Here is a 17,261-nt window from a genome sequence, read left to right as displayed (position 1 = left end):
TCATTTATTAGTTGGTATTCTACTACAAGAAAGAGCTTACTCTTCTTTCTCTTTTGCTTTTTTTTTGTTTATGTCTATCAGGATGGACTCACTGATTCTTGTTTTATTTAATGGGTTATAATCCTTTATTATCATTACTTATTTTGTTGTTCAAATTGTCTCAAGTTTGGCCAGTGAGATCTCCTTTCAGCTGGATCCTGTGTCCTTTTGACATGGCCCCATTATTTGTTAGCATTTCCTTACCTTCTGGCACGCACGTGCACACACACACACAAATCATTCTTAGCTCATCTTGTACTTTTCCTGTTCCAGCTCTGGAAAGAACCTGTTTTTTAAGAGCCTGATTTCTTGGCATGGGAAGGGTATTAGAAACCAAGATCTCGTGCTATGCTTATTGCTACTGGGATTTAGCAGACAACCAGGAGACACATACGCATACATAACATATAGCTACATTCATTTCTTTCTCCGTCTATCTATAGATAGATATAAAACACCATGTGTTCATATTGACACTTCCCATTTCAGTCCAGCACCACGGAGTTCTTTCTAGTCTTTCCCCTTTCCATACTTGTAACTCTGCTTGTCACTGAGGAGCCTGGCTCCTATTTTGAGTTTGAAGTTTCTTTGTGACATCCAAGTGAAGAGTTGAGTTAGGTAGCTTATAAGATCTGGGGCTCCCAGAAGGTGCTTTTCTCATAGGGTAGTGGGAGGAGTGCAGGAGGTAATCTAAGCTCAGGAATGCCGTACAGCACTTAACACATGGTTTGGTAAGTGGAGGGAAGGAGGGAGCTAACTTCTAATTGGCCTTTCCTTTGAAGGCAATGCTCTGTGTTTAGGTACTTCACATTCTTTTAGTAAATGCTCGAGTGCCTGCTATATTCTAGGTGCTAGTGTCACAGGGTAGAGAAGTACCCTGCTCTCCTTGAGGTTACATTATAATGGGAGGAGGCAGAAATAAACATAAATATTACGAGATAATAATACCTGTTACATAGGGAATTAAAATAGGATGACTGATTGGGTGGTCAGAGAAGGTCTATCTGGGGAGATGGCGTTTAACAGATCTGAATGGAAAGAGCCAACCATGTGAAGGTTAAAAGGAGGAACGTTAGAGGCAGAAGAAACAGCTAGTGCACAGGCCAGAAGGCATGAACTTGACTTATTGTAGCAATACAAAGACTTGGGTGTCTGGAGCATAGGGGGCCAAGGGAAGGTGGAGGAAGTTAAAGTCAGAGTAGAAGTAGTAGGCACATGTGTGGCCTGTGGGGAAACTTGAACTCAGAGAAGTTAATTATTGCATTCAAGATCCCATGTCAAGTAAGTGGGAGAATTAAGACTCACCTTTTTTTTTAATTGAGGTATGATTGACATATAACATTATATTAGTTTCAGATGTACGACATAATGATTCATTATTTGTATATATTGTGAATTATCATTACAGTAAGTCCAGTTGACATCCATCACCATTCATAGTTGCAAAATTTTTTTTTGTGATGAGAACTTTTAAGATCTACTCACAGCAACTTTCAAATATGCAATACAGCATTATTAACTGTAGTCACTGTGCTATTCATTGCATCTCCGTGACTTACTTATTTTATAACTCTAAGATTGTACCTTTTGACCTCTTTCACCCATTTCTCCCACCCCCCCATCTCCTGCCTCTGGCAATCACCAATCTCTGTATCTATGAGCTCAGTTTTTTTAAATTCCACATATAAGTGGGATCATATTGTATTTGTCCTTCTCTGTCTGCCTTATTTGACTTAGCATAATGCCTTCCAGGTCCATCCATGTTGCTGCAAATGGTAAGATTTCATTCTTTTTTGTGGCGGAATAATATTCCATTGTATGTATGTATGTATGTACCACATTGTCTTTATCCATTCATCCTTTGATGGACACTTACATTGTTTCCATATCTTGGCTGTTGTAAATAATGCTGCAGTGAATGTTGGGGTGCATATATCTTTTCAAGTTAGCGTTTTCTTTTTCTTCAGGTAAATACCCAGAAGTGGAATTGCTGGATCATGTGGTAGTTCTGTTTTACATTTTTTGAGGAATCTCCATACTGTTTTTCATGGTGGGCTGCACCAGTTTACATTCCCACCAACAGTGCACAAGGTTTCCCTTTTCTCCACAGCCTTGCCAACCTTTGTTATTTCTTGCCATTTTGATAATAGCCATTCTAACAGGTGTGAGGTGATCTCATTGTGGTTTTGATTTGCATTTCCCTGATGATTAGTGATGTTGGGCATTTTTTCATGTAGCCATTGGCTATCTGTTTGCCTTTGGAAAAATGTCTACTCAGATCCTCTGCCCATTTTTTAATTAGATTGCTTATGTTTTTGCTGTTGAGTTCTGAGTTCTTTATGTATTTTGGATATTAACCCATTATCAGATGGATGATTGCAAATATTTTCTCCTCTTCAGTACATTGCCCTTTCATTTTGTTGATGGTTTCCTATGCTGTGCTGAAGCTTTTCAGTTTGATGTAGTCCCACTTGTTTATTTTTGCTTTTGTTGCCTTTGCTTTTGCTGTTAAATCCGAAAAACCATCACCAACACTGATGTCCAAGAGCTTACTGCCTATGTTTTCTTCTAGGAGTTTTATGATTTCAGGTCATATGGTCAAGTCTTTACTCCATTCTGAGTTGACTTTAGTGTACGGTTTAAGATAAGGGTCCAGTTTCATTCTTTTGTATGTAGCTGTCCAGTTTTTTCAACACCATTTACTGAAGAGACTGTCTTTTCCCCATTGTTTATTCTTGGCTCCTTTGTCGTAAGTTAACTGACCATACATGCATGGGTTTATTTCTGGGCTTTCTATTCTATTACACTGATCTGTGTGTCTGTTTTTATGCCACTACTATACTGTTTTGGCTACTATAGTTTTGTAATAGAGTTTGAAATCAGAAAGTGTGATGCCTCCAGCTTTGTTCTTTTTCAGGATTCCTTTGGCTATTAGGGGTCTTATGTGATTCCATACAAATTTTAGAGTTGTTTGTTCTGTTTCTGTGAAGGATGCCATTGGGATTTTGGTAAGGATTGCACTGAGTCTGTAGATCGCTTTGGGCAGTGTGACTCCTCTTTTTTAATCCAAAGCCTCTATTTTTCCTACTATGTCATGCTGCCTCCTAATGGTGGTGAATGTCGGTTAGCTGAAAAAAGGTTTGAGCTTGAGAGGGAATACTGTTGCAGAAGTAGAGTGGCCTAGGGGAAAGCTCTCAAGTTTTTCAGAGCGGGTACGAGAAGTAAATTATGATTACTAGTGCAGAATCTGGGAAAATTGAAGTCTAGGAGTCTCTTCAGGAAAAAGCTAATGACTAAATTTTTTAAAAACATAACATTTTTATTCATTTATCATATATTTATTGAGTGCTCACCATGTACTAGGCACTAAGTTAGGTGTCTGGGGGTTTGTTTATGGTGAATAAGACAGACCTGGTCCTTGCCCTCTAGTCGTGTGCGAGGGTACTCATTTTAGTACATCTCTACCAATAGTGGGTTTAAAAAAAATTCTGCCATTTTGATAGGCAAAAAATGTTGTCTCATTGTAACTGTTTACTGGTACTATGGATTTTTTTCATGTTATTGACCATTTTTGTGTCTTTTGGTTAACGTAGAGTTTAAGGTCTGTGGCTTACTTTCAGTTGGAGTTTTTGAAACTCAGGAGTTCTGTCTTAGCAATTGTTTTAGAAATAGTATTTTAGATTTGGAAAATAAGGTAGTGTTCCCATGACTGAGTGTGGTGATGTTTCTCAAATGCGTTTCCCTCCTACTTCCCGACCCTTCGTTGTTTTAAAGAAATCTGTATCGTTTGCTGGCGTATGGATGCACCTAGTAGCTAGCCGAGCTTTATAGAAAATTTCCTTGAGCGTACTGTCTCTACTCTGTCTACTTGTATCTCAAGCATTTCAGCTGATGGTTAATTTCAAAACTTCGATGTAGTCAGGATTTATAATAACGTGATTAAGGTAGGTTCTGCCTGAGTCCTGGTGCACGACAGAAACTTGGCTCTTATCCGTTGCCGTTCTCCGAGTGGTGTTGCACTCACCTGTTCCTTAAGCGTTAACGTCTCACCTTTTGTGCTCTGGAGGTTGGGGAGAGGGTGAGACTTTTCTCTGATTTTGCCTTTATGATTTCGTTTATTTTCTCATATGCTGTTTCAGTTCATTTGTTTTAAAATGTGATAGAACTCCAGACTGTTTTTTGAAAAATGATAGTCTTTTGCTATTGGCAAAAATGATAGACATTTTTGAAGTCTTCTCTTAAGCATATTTAGTTCTTGAAGACTTGTTTTTAAAAGTGACCTATTTTATAACATTCAGTATGCAATTTTGCATTCTTTTAGGGGTGGAAAAATCTGTTTTTGTCATATTCTTGCAGCATTCTTTGACTTGTTGTGGATCCTTTCCCTTTTCCTGGCATTGGAATCTTTTTAAAACTAACAGTTTCATAATTTAGGTTTGTGGGTATGCCATAATAAAATGGAAATAGTCCTCGAGCTGTATGTCTTCCTCCTCACCTTGTGCTCTTGGCGCACCATTGTTATTTTTGAATCAGCTTAGCTAGATGGTTTAGAGCTGGGCTCTGCATTTGTCAGCTGTGTGACCTTGGGCAAGATAACCTTTCTTGGGTTCCTTATCTGTAAAATAGGGACAAGAGGATTGTTAGGACTGAATGACAAAATGCATATTTAGGACAGTGTCTGACACATAGACCTTTTATTTTTTTAATGTATTTTATTTATTTTTTTCCTGCTTTTTTTTCCTCCCCATATCCCCCCAGTACATAGTTGTATATTTTAGTTGTGGGTCACTCTAGTTGTGGCATGTGGGACGCCGCCTCAGCATGGCCTCACGAGCGGTGCTATGTCAGCGCCCAGGATCCGAACTGGCGAAACCCTGGGCCGCTGAAGTGGAGGGCGTGAACTTAACCACGGCCACGGGGCCGGCCCCATGACACATAGATCTTTAATAAGTGTTAGTATATTCCTAATATTTATCTGCATGTTACCTGATTTGCCAGTTTCACCAAGTTGTTATAAAGATCATCTGTGAGAATGGATATAAAAGCAGTAAATAAATGTTAGGTGGATGTATAGGTATGATAGAGAAGTGTGTAATCTTGATAACAAGTAGTCACTTTTCTTTGCACAGCTAATGTTTAGAGACCAAGTCATGTATATTAGTTATTCTTTTATTGTTACAGGAAATAAAAATCCATTATATATATATATTTTATAATAATTCTCTCAAAATCAAATAATTTCCCTTTTAGAGTTGTTCTACTAAATAGCTTCTAGTTTCTGTGGTACTAAAATTTAAATGAATACCAGCGCTGTATTCTGTGGTCTGCAACCGAGCTTGTGATCATGCTGAGGCGGCTGTTGAATTTAAGGCTGGCTCACCGCTGGTTAATGCAGCTATGAAGAGAGGAAAAGGTTTCCAATTATTAAATGAGGATGGTATTTTTAGATGTCGCCAAAATCCCAAATTGATACATCTACTCTTGACCTCCTTCCAGAGTCCTCTATCCCCAGCTGCTTTTGGATGGTTCCACTTGGATATTTTTGCTATCGTTTCAAATTCAGTATATCTAAAACTGAATTTATGCTCTTGCTTGCAGAATTGGTGCTTCCTCTGATTTTCCTTTTTCTATTAATGATACCACCATTTCCCAGGACCCAGGCTTGCTCATCTTTGATTGCCATCTTGACCCCTTCCCTTTGCCTTGTTTCTGGGTCCGTCTTCAGCAGTCTCTTGTGTCCTTCACTTCCCGTTTCCACTGCTGTCTTCCAGCATCATTTTCTTTTCTCTGTAATCTTCTGTCTCTGACTTTTACCACCATCAATATTGAATATGAGATGAATCGTTCCCAAACATAACTCTTAGTTTGTCACTCTCCTCCTCTGACACCATCAGTAGGTCCTTGTTAGCTGTTATGTACAAGCCTCATGTTTCAAAGAGATGTTACTTTCGAGTCTTATCACCAGCCTCCCATCCAGTTTTACTTCTCACTCTTCTCCTAATGAGCCCTTTTCTCCACCCCAACTGTACAAGTGGGTCTCTTCATATCTTCTCTCTTTCTCCCCTTCTGTTTAGAAAGCCCTCCCCACCTTGTTTTTTGGTGAGGAAGATTGGCCCTGAGCTAACATCTGTTGCCAAGCTTCCTTTTTTCCCCCTCCCCAAAGCCCCAGTGTATAGTTGTATATCCTAGTTGTAAGTCCTTCTAGTTATTGTGTGTGGGATGCCACTACAGCATGGCTCGATGAGCGGTGTGTAGGTCCACACCCAGGATCCGAACTGGTGGATCCTGGGCTGCCAAAGTGGAGCGCGCAAACTTAACCACACCACTGGGCCAGCCCAATAAAGCTCCATTTTTTTGACTAGACAAATCTGCATATTCTTCCTGTCCTGTTTCTTTAAGATGAAGTCATGTCAGCTCGCTGCCATGCTTCCTCCTCCGAGCTCTAAGCACTTGTGTTCCTTTCTTTCATTTGGTGCTTAATCATTTACTGTTTAGTATTGTCTCCAGTTTCTGAAGTGCTTAACTCTGCCTGTCTGTCTGGTCTTCTGTGGATCCCCTGCTCCTTGAGGGTAGGGATTATTGCTACTTCTTTTATTCCCCAGAACCATGCTGGGATATAAAATGAACATGCGATAGTTACTATAATATTGTTTGATGAAAATATTTTTCTAAAGAATAGAAGCTTTTCAAAAACTTTAAGGTGAAACTGGCTAGGGAGTATATTACTACTTTGTGAATAAAGTTTTTGAAATGCTGACTTTGATGGAAGGAGCACTATTGAGCTTACAGTAAAGCTGCCTGTTCAGGAGACTCCTAAATGGGTGCTGGGACGCCAGCCTGGTGGTGTAGTGGTTAAGTTTGCACTCTCCATTTCAGCGGCCCAGAGGTCACGGGTTTGGATTCTGGGTGCCAGCCTACACACTGGTCATCAAGCCTTGCTGTGGTGGTGTCCACATACACAGTAGAGAAAGACTGGTACAGATGTTAGCTCAGGGAAAATCTTCCTCAAGCAGAAAGAGGAAGATTGGTGACAGATGTTAGCTCAGGGCCAATTTTCCTCACCAGAAAAAAAAAAAAAGAAGAAGAAAAAAAAATCAGTGATGGGGGATGGCTGCCCTTAGAACCTCACTTTCCATAGAGAAGGCAGGCAAAGGACTGGCTAAGTGTCAGCCAGAGTTCAGGTTCTATGATTGCAACTCCGTTAACTTCTAACTTCAATGCCCCACCTGTCCTTTTTGGGGGACAAACCTCATTCTTGTCCTGGTTTTGATGGAAAACACAGAGCTAGGAGTAGGGAGGAAGAGGCAGGGATATAGAGTAGAGCAGGCAGGAAAACTTGTAAAACAGTGTGGAATGTTTCATCTGTCTTGTCACCTTGCTGCCAATGCTCCTGCTCTTGATTGGAAGCAGAACTTGGAGAGTGGGCTTGACCCTCTGCAGGGGGGAGGCTGGCAGGAAAGAAACCTGGAAGGAGATTGGGTTTCCTTCTCGTGGCTTCTTTGTAAACTACCTTTTCTGTGTCTCCATGGAATGGGTCAGTTGGGCTTTTTGGGTGGGATGGGGAATGGTCAGTGGGAAGATGGAGATAACAGTGGTTACTAGTGTAAGGGAATTTTAAGGGTAGTTCTCCCCCAAACTATACTCATATTTCCCCCTCAGTAGCTTCAGCAGGCAAAGCAAGAGGGGAGAGAGACCAGAGGTCTTGAGGCAGGGGACAGAATAAATTAGGCTGTTTCTGTTTTGCAACTGATTAGCTGTAAAATTTGGGGCCAATGATTTTATACTCTCAGGCGGCAAGGACTAGCAGTGTCCTGGAAGGGCTGTTCCTGTGCATTTCCCGGTTGACTGTGAATGTGAGGGGATGCATTGATACTGGTTTTTGGCAATCTTGTAGCTCATTCTGTGTAGTTGAGCGTGCATGTGGGAATCCTTTCCCAGAGCCACTAGACTCAGAAAACTTTCCTCCTTGTCTGCGTCGTAGTCCCTTTTAGAATAGACTTGGAACTGTATCTTCTGGAAAGGAAATTTCAATTTCTCATTATAGATTATCTGCCAACGTTTAATAAATCATCTTTGCAGTTAAAGGGTTATTATTATTTTTACAAGGAATCTTACTTTCTATGACATAAATAATAGTTATTAAATAGTGTTTCTTTATAAAAATCTTGTAAGAATTTTTTTCCCCTTAATCTTTATAGAAAATGTGCCAGAGGAACTTCGAGAACCATTTTACACAGATCAGTATGACCAGGAACACATCAAACCGCCTGTTGTTAATTTGCTCCTGTCGGCTGAGCTGTACTGTCGTGCTGGGAGCCTCATTCTCAAGAGTGATGCTGCGAAGCCCCTTTTGGGCCACGATGCTGTCATCCAGGCTCTGGCACAGAAAGGTCTTTATGTCACTGACCAAGAGAAACTGGTAACTGAACGAGATCTCCACAAGAAACCCATACAGATGGTGAGTCTTTTATATACCCGAAGTTACTTTGGTTGAAGTGCGTACTTTGGGGTGTGAATTGTATTATAAAACAGAGGGAAATCTGTTTTGGAATTTGATTGTCTTTTCTGCCTAGGGTTTTCAAAAAACTTTTTCCTGACAAACTTTGTTTCCAAATTAAGGAAAATTTAAATAAACTATCTTGGAGTGTTTGATGTCATCCTAATACCTGGGGGAGACAAATACGTAATTTCCAACTACTGTAAAATGATTTTTATTCAATTTTAAAACTTTTTTTCCATCATAGAGACTAGCTAGGAGAGAGGGAAAGTGCACCCTGATCTGTTCCCACTAGGAAAGAGGTGAGCTTTGTAAGTGTTCATTTACGCGTGCGAAGGACCTCTGGGTAAATGTCTGCATGGTGACGTTGTAGTTTATTTAATAACCGTTAATTCATTCTTGAGGCAAACACACGATGAAGGCCTCTAAACTGGTCTGGGGCAGAGGTGCGGGAATTCATGAAAATCTCTGGAGACGATGCCAAATGTTCGCGCTCCCGTGTGCCGCCCCAGTCTGTTCTGCTTTAGCGGAAGTTTACAGCTGCTGGGCGGCGTCAAGGGTGAGTGTAGAAAGACAGACGGAGGCCGGCTTTGCGCGTTTGACGAAGTCGTGCTCTTCTGTGAGAGCAGTGGTCTTACTGCAGAGGAAGGGGGAGTATATGTGGAAGAATATATTAAGGAATATATGACATTTTGAGATTAAAGAAGGATGAACAAAAATTAGTTTACCAAATCTAGTACTAAATGAGGTGATGACCTACTCTGCTTTCTGCCTATTTTCCTTCTTAAAAAAACTATTAAATGACTTTCAAGGAATGGAGACTTTCTCAAGAAAAATTGAATGAATTTAGTTATAGATTTATAATGGAATTGTTAAGGATAACTAAGAATATTTATTGTCAGATAAGAGATTTTCAAGTTTCATTGATGGTTTCAAGTTCACTTTATGGTTACCGTCTGATTTTGTCTACCTGCCTTGTGTACATAGCACGTATGTGAACAGCACCAGGGGTGAGCGCTCTCCTTGGGTGACCTACCCGTGTGAGAAACCTGTGTGAGAAAATTTCTCAGAGTACTGGTAAAAACTGTGTTCCTTAAGAAACTCTTTTGTTTGGTTTTAGCGTATTAAGTATCAGTTTCCTTCATTGTCCTGCTTTTTGGGAAGGTTAATGAAGAATAATGTGTGTAATTGTACTGAATAGATTTACCCCTCCCCCTCGGTTCTAAATTATCTTAGTACTTTTGAGATCTTTTATTTATGTATGCTGCCTAACAGCGTTTTGGGGAAAAAAATTGTGTAGTGGTAGCAAAAGTATCGTCATAAGTGTAAGGTGAGTTTGAGTAAGCAGAGCTTATTAATTTTGGGGTGGGTGGGGATTGAGAGGAAGGTTTTTTTAATGAAAACACATATTGGAGAATCTATGCTTTTTATTTGAGTGCTTTTAAAGACAGATTTTTAAGAGTATAGCCTTTAAAATGTTTTCTTCTATATTTATAACAATGGAAAAGTATTTTCAGACACTGGTTTAACCAAGCTGCTTACTAATTATAATAAAGTTTTTTCAACACAGAGTCATAAGATTCCTAGAAGGAATGTCATTGTGATCTGCCTAATGAATATCACAAATATGTGAGAGAAGGACAAATGTAAACAATATGCAGTTACAGTATTAAAATGCATTAATGTCTGCTTGAATCAGCGTTTAGTGTATGACTGATTGGGTGCCAGAGGAAGAGTGTATGTATCAAAATCCCAGGGGAGCATCTTTCTACCAAAATACGCTCTAGTCCAAATCGTGTTATCTATCAAATTATTTGTCAAAATAAATACTGGTATCTAGAATCACGTGAAAATTGAGGGCCTTCTAGCAAATGGAGCCAGATGCTGAAAAAGATAGCTTAAGGGTACAGAGAACGTTTTGATCTTTCTTCTCTAGCAAAATGAAGTTGCATGTGTTGCATTCAGTATCATCAGGTTGGGCCAGGGGATTTGATGAGTGTCATAAAATCTTAAATTCATAGAATTTATAGCCAGAAAGAACCTAAGAAATCAGAAACCGGTACGTGTAAAACTTTCTGATCATGAGGAACATGAGTCCTTGGGCACCTTTGAGTCCAGATTCCCTGGCCCTCTAGTCAGAGCTGCTCAGTTAGAACCTTCAGAAGAGGGGTTGGGACATGTATTTTTAAAGAGGTATGCTGAGTAATTTATGATCAAGAATGTGTGGAACACTGACCTAATCCAGAGTCGTCTTACGTGTGTGATACTTAGAGTTTAGAGGGGTGGGCGATGTGCCTGAGGTGGCGCTGTTATTCAGTAGCAAAACTAGAATTAGAATCTGAATGAGCCAGCACTGTGATTTCTAATTTACGAAACCAATTCCACACGTAAATGTTTGGAATCGTATTTACCCAGCTATTTACCTAAACTGTAGACTGGTTATGAATCAAACTCTTGGTTGTGAATCAGTTTTCCAACCATGTTTGCATATATAGGAAATGAGTTGATATTTATAAAACTCAGTTATTGAAGTAAATGTATGTGTGATATGAAATAGGTTGATTTTCATATGTGACTTGTAAAATAACATTTATTATTTAATCATTCTTGATTTGGAACAGTCATCATTATAAAAACCCAAAATTTATTTTGAAGTGCTTTCTTTTAATGAGTTCCCAAAAGCGATCGAATATCGTATTTGCTCAATGGAAATTAAAGTGGGCCTGATAGGTCATTTGGTAAGGAAGGCATAAAACATTGTCTCATAAACGGTCAGTATTGTTACAGTGAGTGTTTATGGATGTTCAGAACATATATGCTAAAAAGTTATTGTGCGTCCATGCTACTAGCCATTACACTGCTTTATTATAATGGGAAGGCCAGTGAAGCTGCGGGGAAAACACAGAAAGGTGATGGAAGTGTTTTTTTACCCTCAAGAAGGATATTCCTATATGTGAGAAGTGTTATTTCATTATATCTATTTGGTAGTCTGTGCGTTCAGCTGATCACTGACACTTCCTCTTGTGTGATGTTGAGCTTAGAATCTGGTGAGGAAGAAGGCTGGAGAAAAACTAATTAGACAGCATGAGCTGAGGGCTCTAATACAAGTTGAAGCTGTAGGCACTGGGATGGTAGAGGTCGATGTGGTGGCTTCTGCTGGGGAGCGTGAGGGAAGGAAGGCATCACAGGGCGGAACGATCACTGGGGCTTCAGCGGGTGGGCAGAGCGATGGCCTGAGAGTGCTGACCAGGTGCAAGGAATTGGCGGACTCAAGTTGGCACTGTGAAAGTACGAGTTACGACTTAGGGCGTTGACTGCGTGGAGGCTGAGATGAGGGTGAAGAATAGGATGGGGCTGGCTCGTGGAGAGGCTGTGAGCTGAGGTTAAGGATTCTGACTTCTTTGTGGCTTACAGGATCCTAGAAGAAACTTTCTTACTGTTTTCTCTGGGCTTTTGTTGTTGCTTTATTGGTTTTTTTTTTTTTCTCTGCCTACATTAGACAAAACATTGCAAAACACTGTGAAACACTTTGTGAACTGCTGTACTGTCAGCTTAGTGTGAATTACTTCAGTTTATTAATTCTCAGATCTTCCTTACTGGCTTATGTCTATCTGCACCCTTGTTCACTTAGACTCTCTGACAGCTGTTTTTGTTTGGTTTATATGTGCCAGGCACTGTGCTCACACCACATACTCTGTCTCATGTAGTTTAGTTCTTACAACAACCCTAACAGGGAAGTACATTGTCCCTGTTCCACCCATAAGGAAGCTGAGGCTGTGAGAACATAATTAAGGTCACAGAGCAAGCACAGTGGCTAGTGAAGGCAGGATTAAGACCATCTCTGCGTTAACGAGAAATCCCGCACTCTGAACCACTGAGTTGTATTTTTTGTCTTTGCCTGGGTAATGGGAAGGGAGCAGGAACAGGGTAAGAGGAAAGTGGGTGTGGAGAGATGGAAGGAAGAAGTGATGCGCTACGGGATCTGCCTGGTGGTTTGAGATCTTGGTCGCTTGCCCAGGCTTCTTTTCAGAGTGGTTCGCCTATTCAGTTCTGGTCTTGCAGGTGGTGTTAGTGTCGTGTGCTGGGGCGTAGCTGGAGCTCTGAGCTGGAGCACTGCTGATGGAGGGCGAAGCAGCCTGCGTTGGTCTGTCCCAGTTTCCTGATTTTAAGAATGTGCGAGGTAATCTCCTAGTTACCATTATTTTGCTGAAAATAGGAAAGGTGCTGAGAACAGAGAAGCTGATCGCAAGAACATTGTGTTGTCCTCTTTCTTTTTCTTCCTCCCTCCCTCCCTTCCAGCATATTGGTCCTGTTGGCAGCTACTCTTATGGATTTCTGTGGTGTCACCATCTGTTGGAACTCAGTGTAATTCTACTTGTGTAGAAGCTTTAAAAAAACTCTTTTTCCCATTTAAGAAGATTAAAAATTGCACTTTAGAGGAAAAGGATTATCTGAATGTAACATGCGATAGTCGTTGAGATACTAATTCCTAGTCACCCTTGTATAAAGCCTTGCAAATTTATGGGCAGAAGCTGTCTGTGAAAAGTTATTTTCAATCTCACGGCTTTGTTGAACTGGGCTTTTCTTCTTCATACACAGAACTGGATCTCAGTTTTCTGTTTCCCACTAATCATGTACCTAGTTTGGAGTCCATTATTTCTAGGTAACGCATACACCTCAGTTATAAATTCACATTATCTTTTGATATCTTACGGCCACGTTTATTATGTTTGAGTCAGTGTTTATATGTAATAATTTATTTAGAACTCTAAGATTAGTTTCTCATAGAAATAACTTGCTGAATGGCGCTTATTGTACCAGATGATCTCACAAAAACCTTTTATATTTATAGTAAAACTGAAGTCAGTCAGGCCATTTATTAATTTATTCAGTGTATTTATGGAGCTTTCGCTATGTACTGTGTATCGTCTACTGTGATTTAAAAAGTTTCTATCCTTCAGTGTCTCACTTTCTACTGAGGATTATAGAAAAATAACCAAATTATAATACATATGTTTCAGGAGTACAGAGGCACCAAACTTGATCCTACTCTTAAGCTGAGTCTTGCAGGATGTGAGGGAGTTTCCCAGGTAGGCAAATGAAGGACATTTATAAGGTAGGGCATATGAGAGTGTAATGGGATGTTAGGAGGGAGGGAGTGTGGGAGCGTGCAGGCTCAGGGAAGAGGGTTTGGTTGTCTCTTTAGCACTAGGTACATATTAAGGAATGATGAGAAATGAGACCAGAGAGTTAGATGGGGAGAGGGCATAAATGACCTTTTATGTCATGCCAAGGGTGTACTTTATCTTGGAAATGACAGGGAGCTACCCAGGATAGGGTTTTAGACGAGAGGGGATATCATCAGATTCGTGTTACAGAAAGTCGCTCTGGTGGTACTGTGGAAGAGACACCTCTTAGGAGGCTGTCGGAATAGCCAGGGACCTGAACTGAAGTCGAGGTCGTTGAGATGCAGAGGAGGGGTTGGTTTGGGAGAGGCATTTTTGCGGTAGAATTGAGATGATCTTTTGACTCATCAGAGTTGGGAAATGAAGGAGAAGAGAACTTAGAATAGGACTGGCAAAAATATGTTATCCCTTCTGTCAACTCTAATGAATTAATGGGTGGTTAAATACTAGAAGCTGGAAGAACTAGCTCTTGGTTTCATTTTGTTCTGGGAGCCTCAGGGTCTACATGTTAGCTTCTCCATCCTCTCTTGCTCCTGGTGCTTTTAAATCCTGATATTTTTACTTAATAATGGTAAAAACAAAATAAAGGGCCAGCTTTATAGTTTAAAAATCTCGGGCTGATGTTCTTGAATTTCTTATTTTTGTTGAGAAAGATAAAGCTGCCTCTGTAAGTCTTGTCCTAAGTTTCTCTTAGTACCTTTTGAAAAAGATAGAGTTGTATATAAGTGAAAGTGGGTCTTTGTAGAGAGAAATGAAATAAGATTGACGTGCTTTTTGTTAGAATATCCAGTTTTTTGGTTTGTTATGTTATGCTTACATATTTACCACAAAGAGGGATAGGAATTCATTTATTTAATAGATACTTACTCACTTCCTGCTGTGTGCTCTAGGCTAGGTGTTGCTGATAACGTGGATGATCTCTGCCCTGAAGATGCTCTCGGGAGGCATGAGGTGAGGGGTGACGTGGGATTGAGAGGGCTTCACTCTGGAAATGGGCTAGGACTGATGGTGCAGAATTATGGGGATGAAATGAGGGATGAGGGGAATTGAACATACTTGACAGATGTGCGTTCTTAATGCGATGTGTGATGCAGGTGGTATTCGAGTTGTAAAGATGAGGAAGCTGCCCCTCTGAACCGTGAGCCAACTTGCCCGAGGGCAGATAGGTGAGAAATGATGATGCTGAGATTTAAGCTCGTGTCTGCCGACTCCAGAGCCCCTGCTTATCCTGTTTACACTGTGTGGCCTTCTGGGAAAACCCCAACACACAAGCATAGAAAAGAAACGTGAAGTCATGTGTGGAATCCAACCAAAACAAAACAAAACAAAACCAAGCTCATAGATGCAGAGAACAGATTGGTGCTTGCCAGAGGCGGGAGACATGGGTGAAGGGGGTCAGAGGGACAGACTTCCGGTTATAAAGCAAATCGTGGGGATGCACTGTAAGCATGGTGACATAGTTAATAATACTGTACTGCGTGTTTGAAAGTTGGTAAGAGATTAGAGCTTCAGAATTATCACAAGAAAAAACATTTTTAACCATGTATGGGGATGGATGTTAACTAGACTTATTGTAGTGATCGTTTTGCAATATATACAAATATTGAATCATTATTTGTACACCTGAAACTAATATTATGTTATATGTCAATTATACCTCAAATAAAAAAAACCCTGCTGTTTCTATAGTGCTTAATAGTTTATAAAGAGCATTTACTCTTTCTTTTTTTTTTTTTTGTAACAACCAGAGAAAGGTAGATGGTTGTTACCATCTCTTTTTGACAAGTAAGGAAACTTTTTGGATGGATGTGTTTGATAGATACTTAATCCAGTTCCTACTGAAAGAGGTGTAGAAAGAGGAAGTGAAGAGATCACGATCGTATAGCTAGTTAGTGACAGAGCAGAGACAGACCCCAGGGCTTCTAGCTCCTAGCCCAGTGCTGTTTTGCATAGGTCGTGCGGCCATCCTTTTCCTGTCTTTGTGGATTATACTCTGCCTTGATTCTGAGGGCACCAGCAGAGAATCTAAGCAGGAGGGACGATCTCAGACAGTGAGAGGATGTGCAGCAGTGAAGGGGGAATATGGTAAGAGGGGAGCAGTGGAGATCTCAAGAATAGGAATAGGAGGGAGACAAGAGAATTGTTTTGGTTGCCTGACTAAGTGACTGTCTTAGTCCCTTCTGGCTGCTGTAACAAAATACCACAGGCTGGGTAGTTTATGAACGATGGAAATTAACTTCTCACACAGTTCCGAAAGCTGGGAAGGCCAAGATCAAAGTGTCACTGTGGTTGGGTTCTGGTGAAGACTGACTGGGAACAAAATTCCCTGCCCCAAAATATGTCTCTGGATTGAGGATTATTTTGGGCTGATTATTATTATTTTTTTTTTTTTAGGATTTTATTTTTTCCTTTTTCTCCCCAAAGCCCCCCGGTACATAGTTGTGTATTCTTCGTTGTGGGTTCTTCTAGTTGTGGCATGTGGGATGCTGCCTCAGCGTGGTCTGATGAGCGGTGCCATGTCCGCGCCTGGGATTCGAACCAATGAAACACTGGGCCGCCTGCAGCGGAGCACACGAACTTAATCACTCGGCCACGGGGCCAGCCCCTTGGGCTGATTATTTTTAAGAACAAAAGACTGAGGAAGTGACTTTGACTTTCCCCCTAGCTGCCTAAAAACATTTGAGATAGAAGGCCCATTCTAGGCAGGAGCTCTTGCCATAGGTAACTGTAGAATGTGAGCCAGGTGTGCTAGACAGGGAGGAGTCTCTCAAGGCCCCTTAATCAGGGTCCTCTCCATGTCCCGTTGTCTCTGCAAGGCCTGGCAAACATGTGTTTACCCACCGTTAACTCTTTTTATCTTCCTGTAAATTGCCTCCTTTCCTTTTGAAGGCCCAGACTTTTGCCCTCTTCTGCTTAGTCCAGAATGACATATATACCTCATTTTGCTTGGCTGTCTTTGGAATTCTTAATACTTAGGTGAATTCCCTGTATGCATGTATTAAACTTTGTTAGATTTTCTCCTCTTAACCTGCCTGATGTCATTTTAATTGTTTGACCAGCCATAAGAACCAGGAGGGTAACTGGGAGGGATTCCCCCTCCCCTATAAGGCCCTGGTGTGTTGTAGACTGCCAGCTTCTGTCTGTGTGCTCACTCTGTGGAAAGAGCAGGGGTCTGGAGCTTCTCTTAAAGGGCACTGATCGCATTTATGAGGGCTTTGCCCTCAGACCTAATCACCTCCCAAAGGCCCCACCTACTAATACCATCACCTTAGGGGCTAGGATTTCAGCATAGAAGTTTTGGGGAAACACAAACATTCAGATCATAGCCCTTTTCTTGTATAAGGGATGTATTTAATTTGATGACCACTGACATTTCTTTCTTTTAAGATTTTATTTTTCCTTTTTCTCCCAAAGCCCCCCAGTACATAGTTGTGTATTTTTAGTTGTGGGTCCTTCTAGTTGTGGCATGTGGGATGCCGCCCCAGCATGGCTTGATGAGTGGTACCATGTCTCTGCCCAGGATCCAAACTGGTGAACTC

General features: G+C 40.8%; 1 protein-coding gene and 1 long non-coding RNA gene across 7 annotated transcripts in view; both read left to right on the top strand.

Moving 5' to 3' along the window:
* The window catches only part of CAMSAP2 (calmodulin regulated spectrin associated protein family member 2), a 112,707-nt gene that overhangs the window by 12,739 nt on the left and 82,707 nt on the right, over positions 1–17,261 (top strand). For 4 of the 6 annotated variants that reach the window (XM_044763006.2, XM_044763005.2, XM_044763004.2 and 1 more), the window contains exon 2: positions 8,238–8,497. The exons of the other annotated variants lie outside the window; for them this stretch is intronic. In XM_044763006.2, the coding sequence (XP_044618941.1) occupies positions 8,238–8,497 (260 nt within the window). The remainder of the gene's footprint in view (positions 1–8,237; positions 8,498–17,261) is intronic. 6 annotated transcript variants of the gene reach the window in all.
* Positions 12,584–14,673, top strand: LOC139042591 (uncharacterized). Its single transcript, XR_011499546.1, has 3 exons — positions 12,584–12,716; positions 13,558–13,626; positions 14,613–14,673. It is a non-coding gene; the product is annotated as an uncharacterized lncRNA (long non-coding RNA).

This window comes from Equus asinus, chromosome 30, assembly GCF_041296235.1.
Source record: "Equus asinus isolate D_3611 breed Donkey chromosome 30, EquAss-T2T_v2, whole genome shotgun sequence".
Taxonomy (NCBI): Eukaryota; Metazoa; Chordata; class Mammalia; order Perissodactyla; family Equidae; genus Equus; species Equus asinus.
Note: the sequence above shows the minus strand (reverse complement) of the source record. Positions and strands in the feature narration are given on the sequence as shown.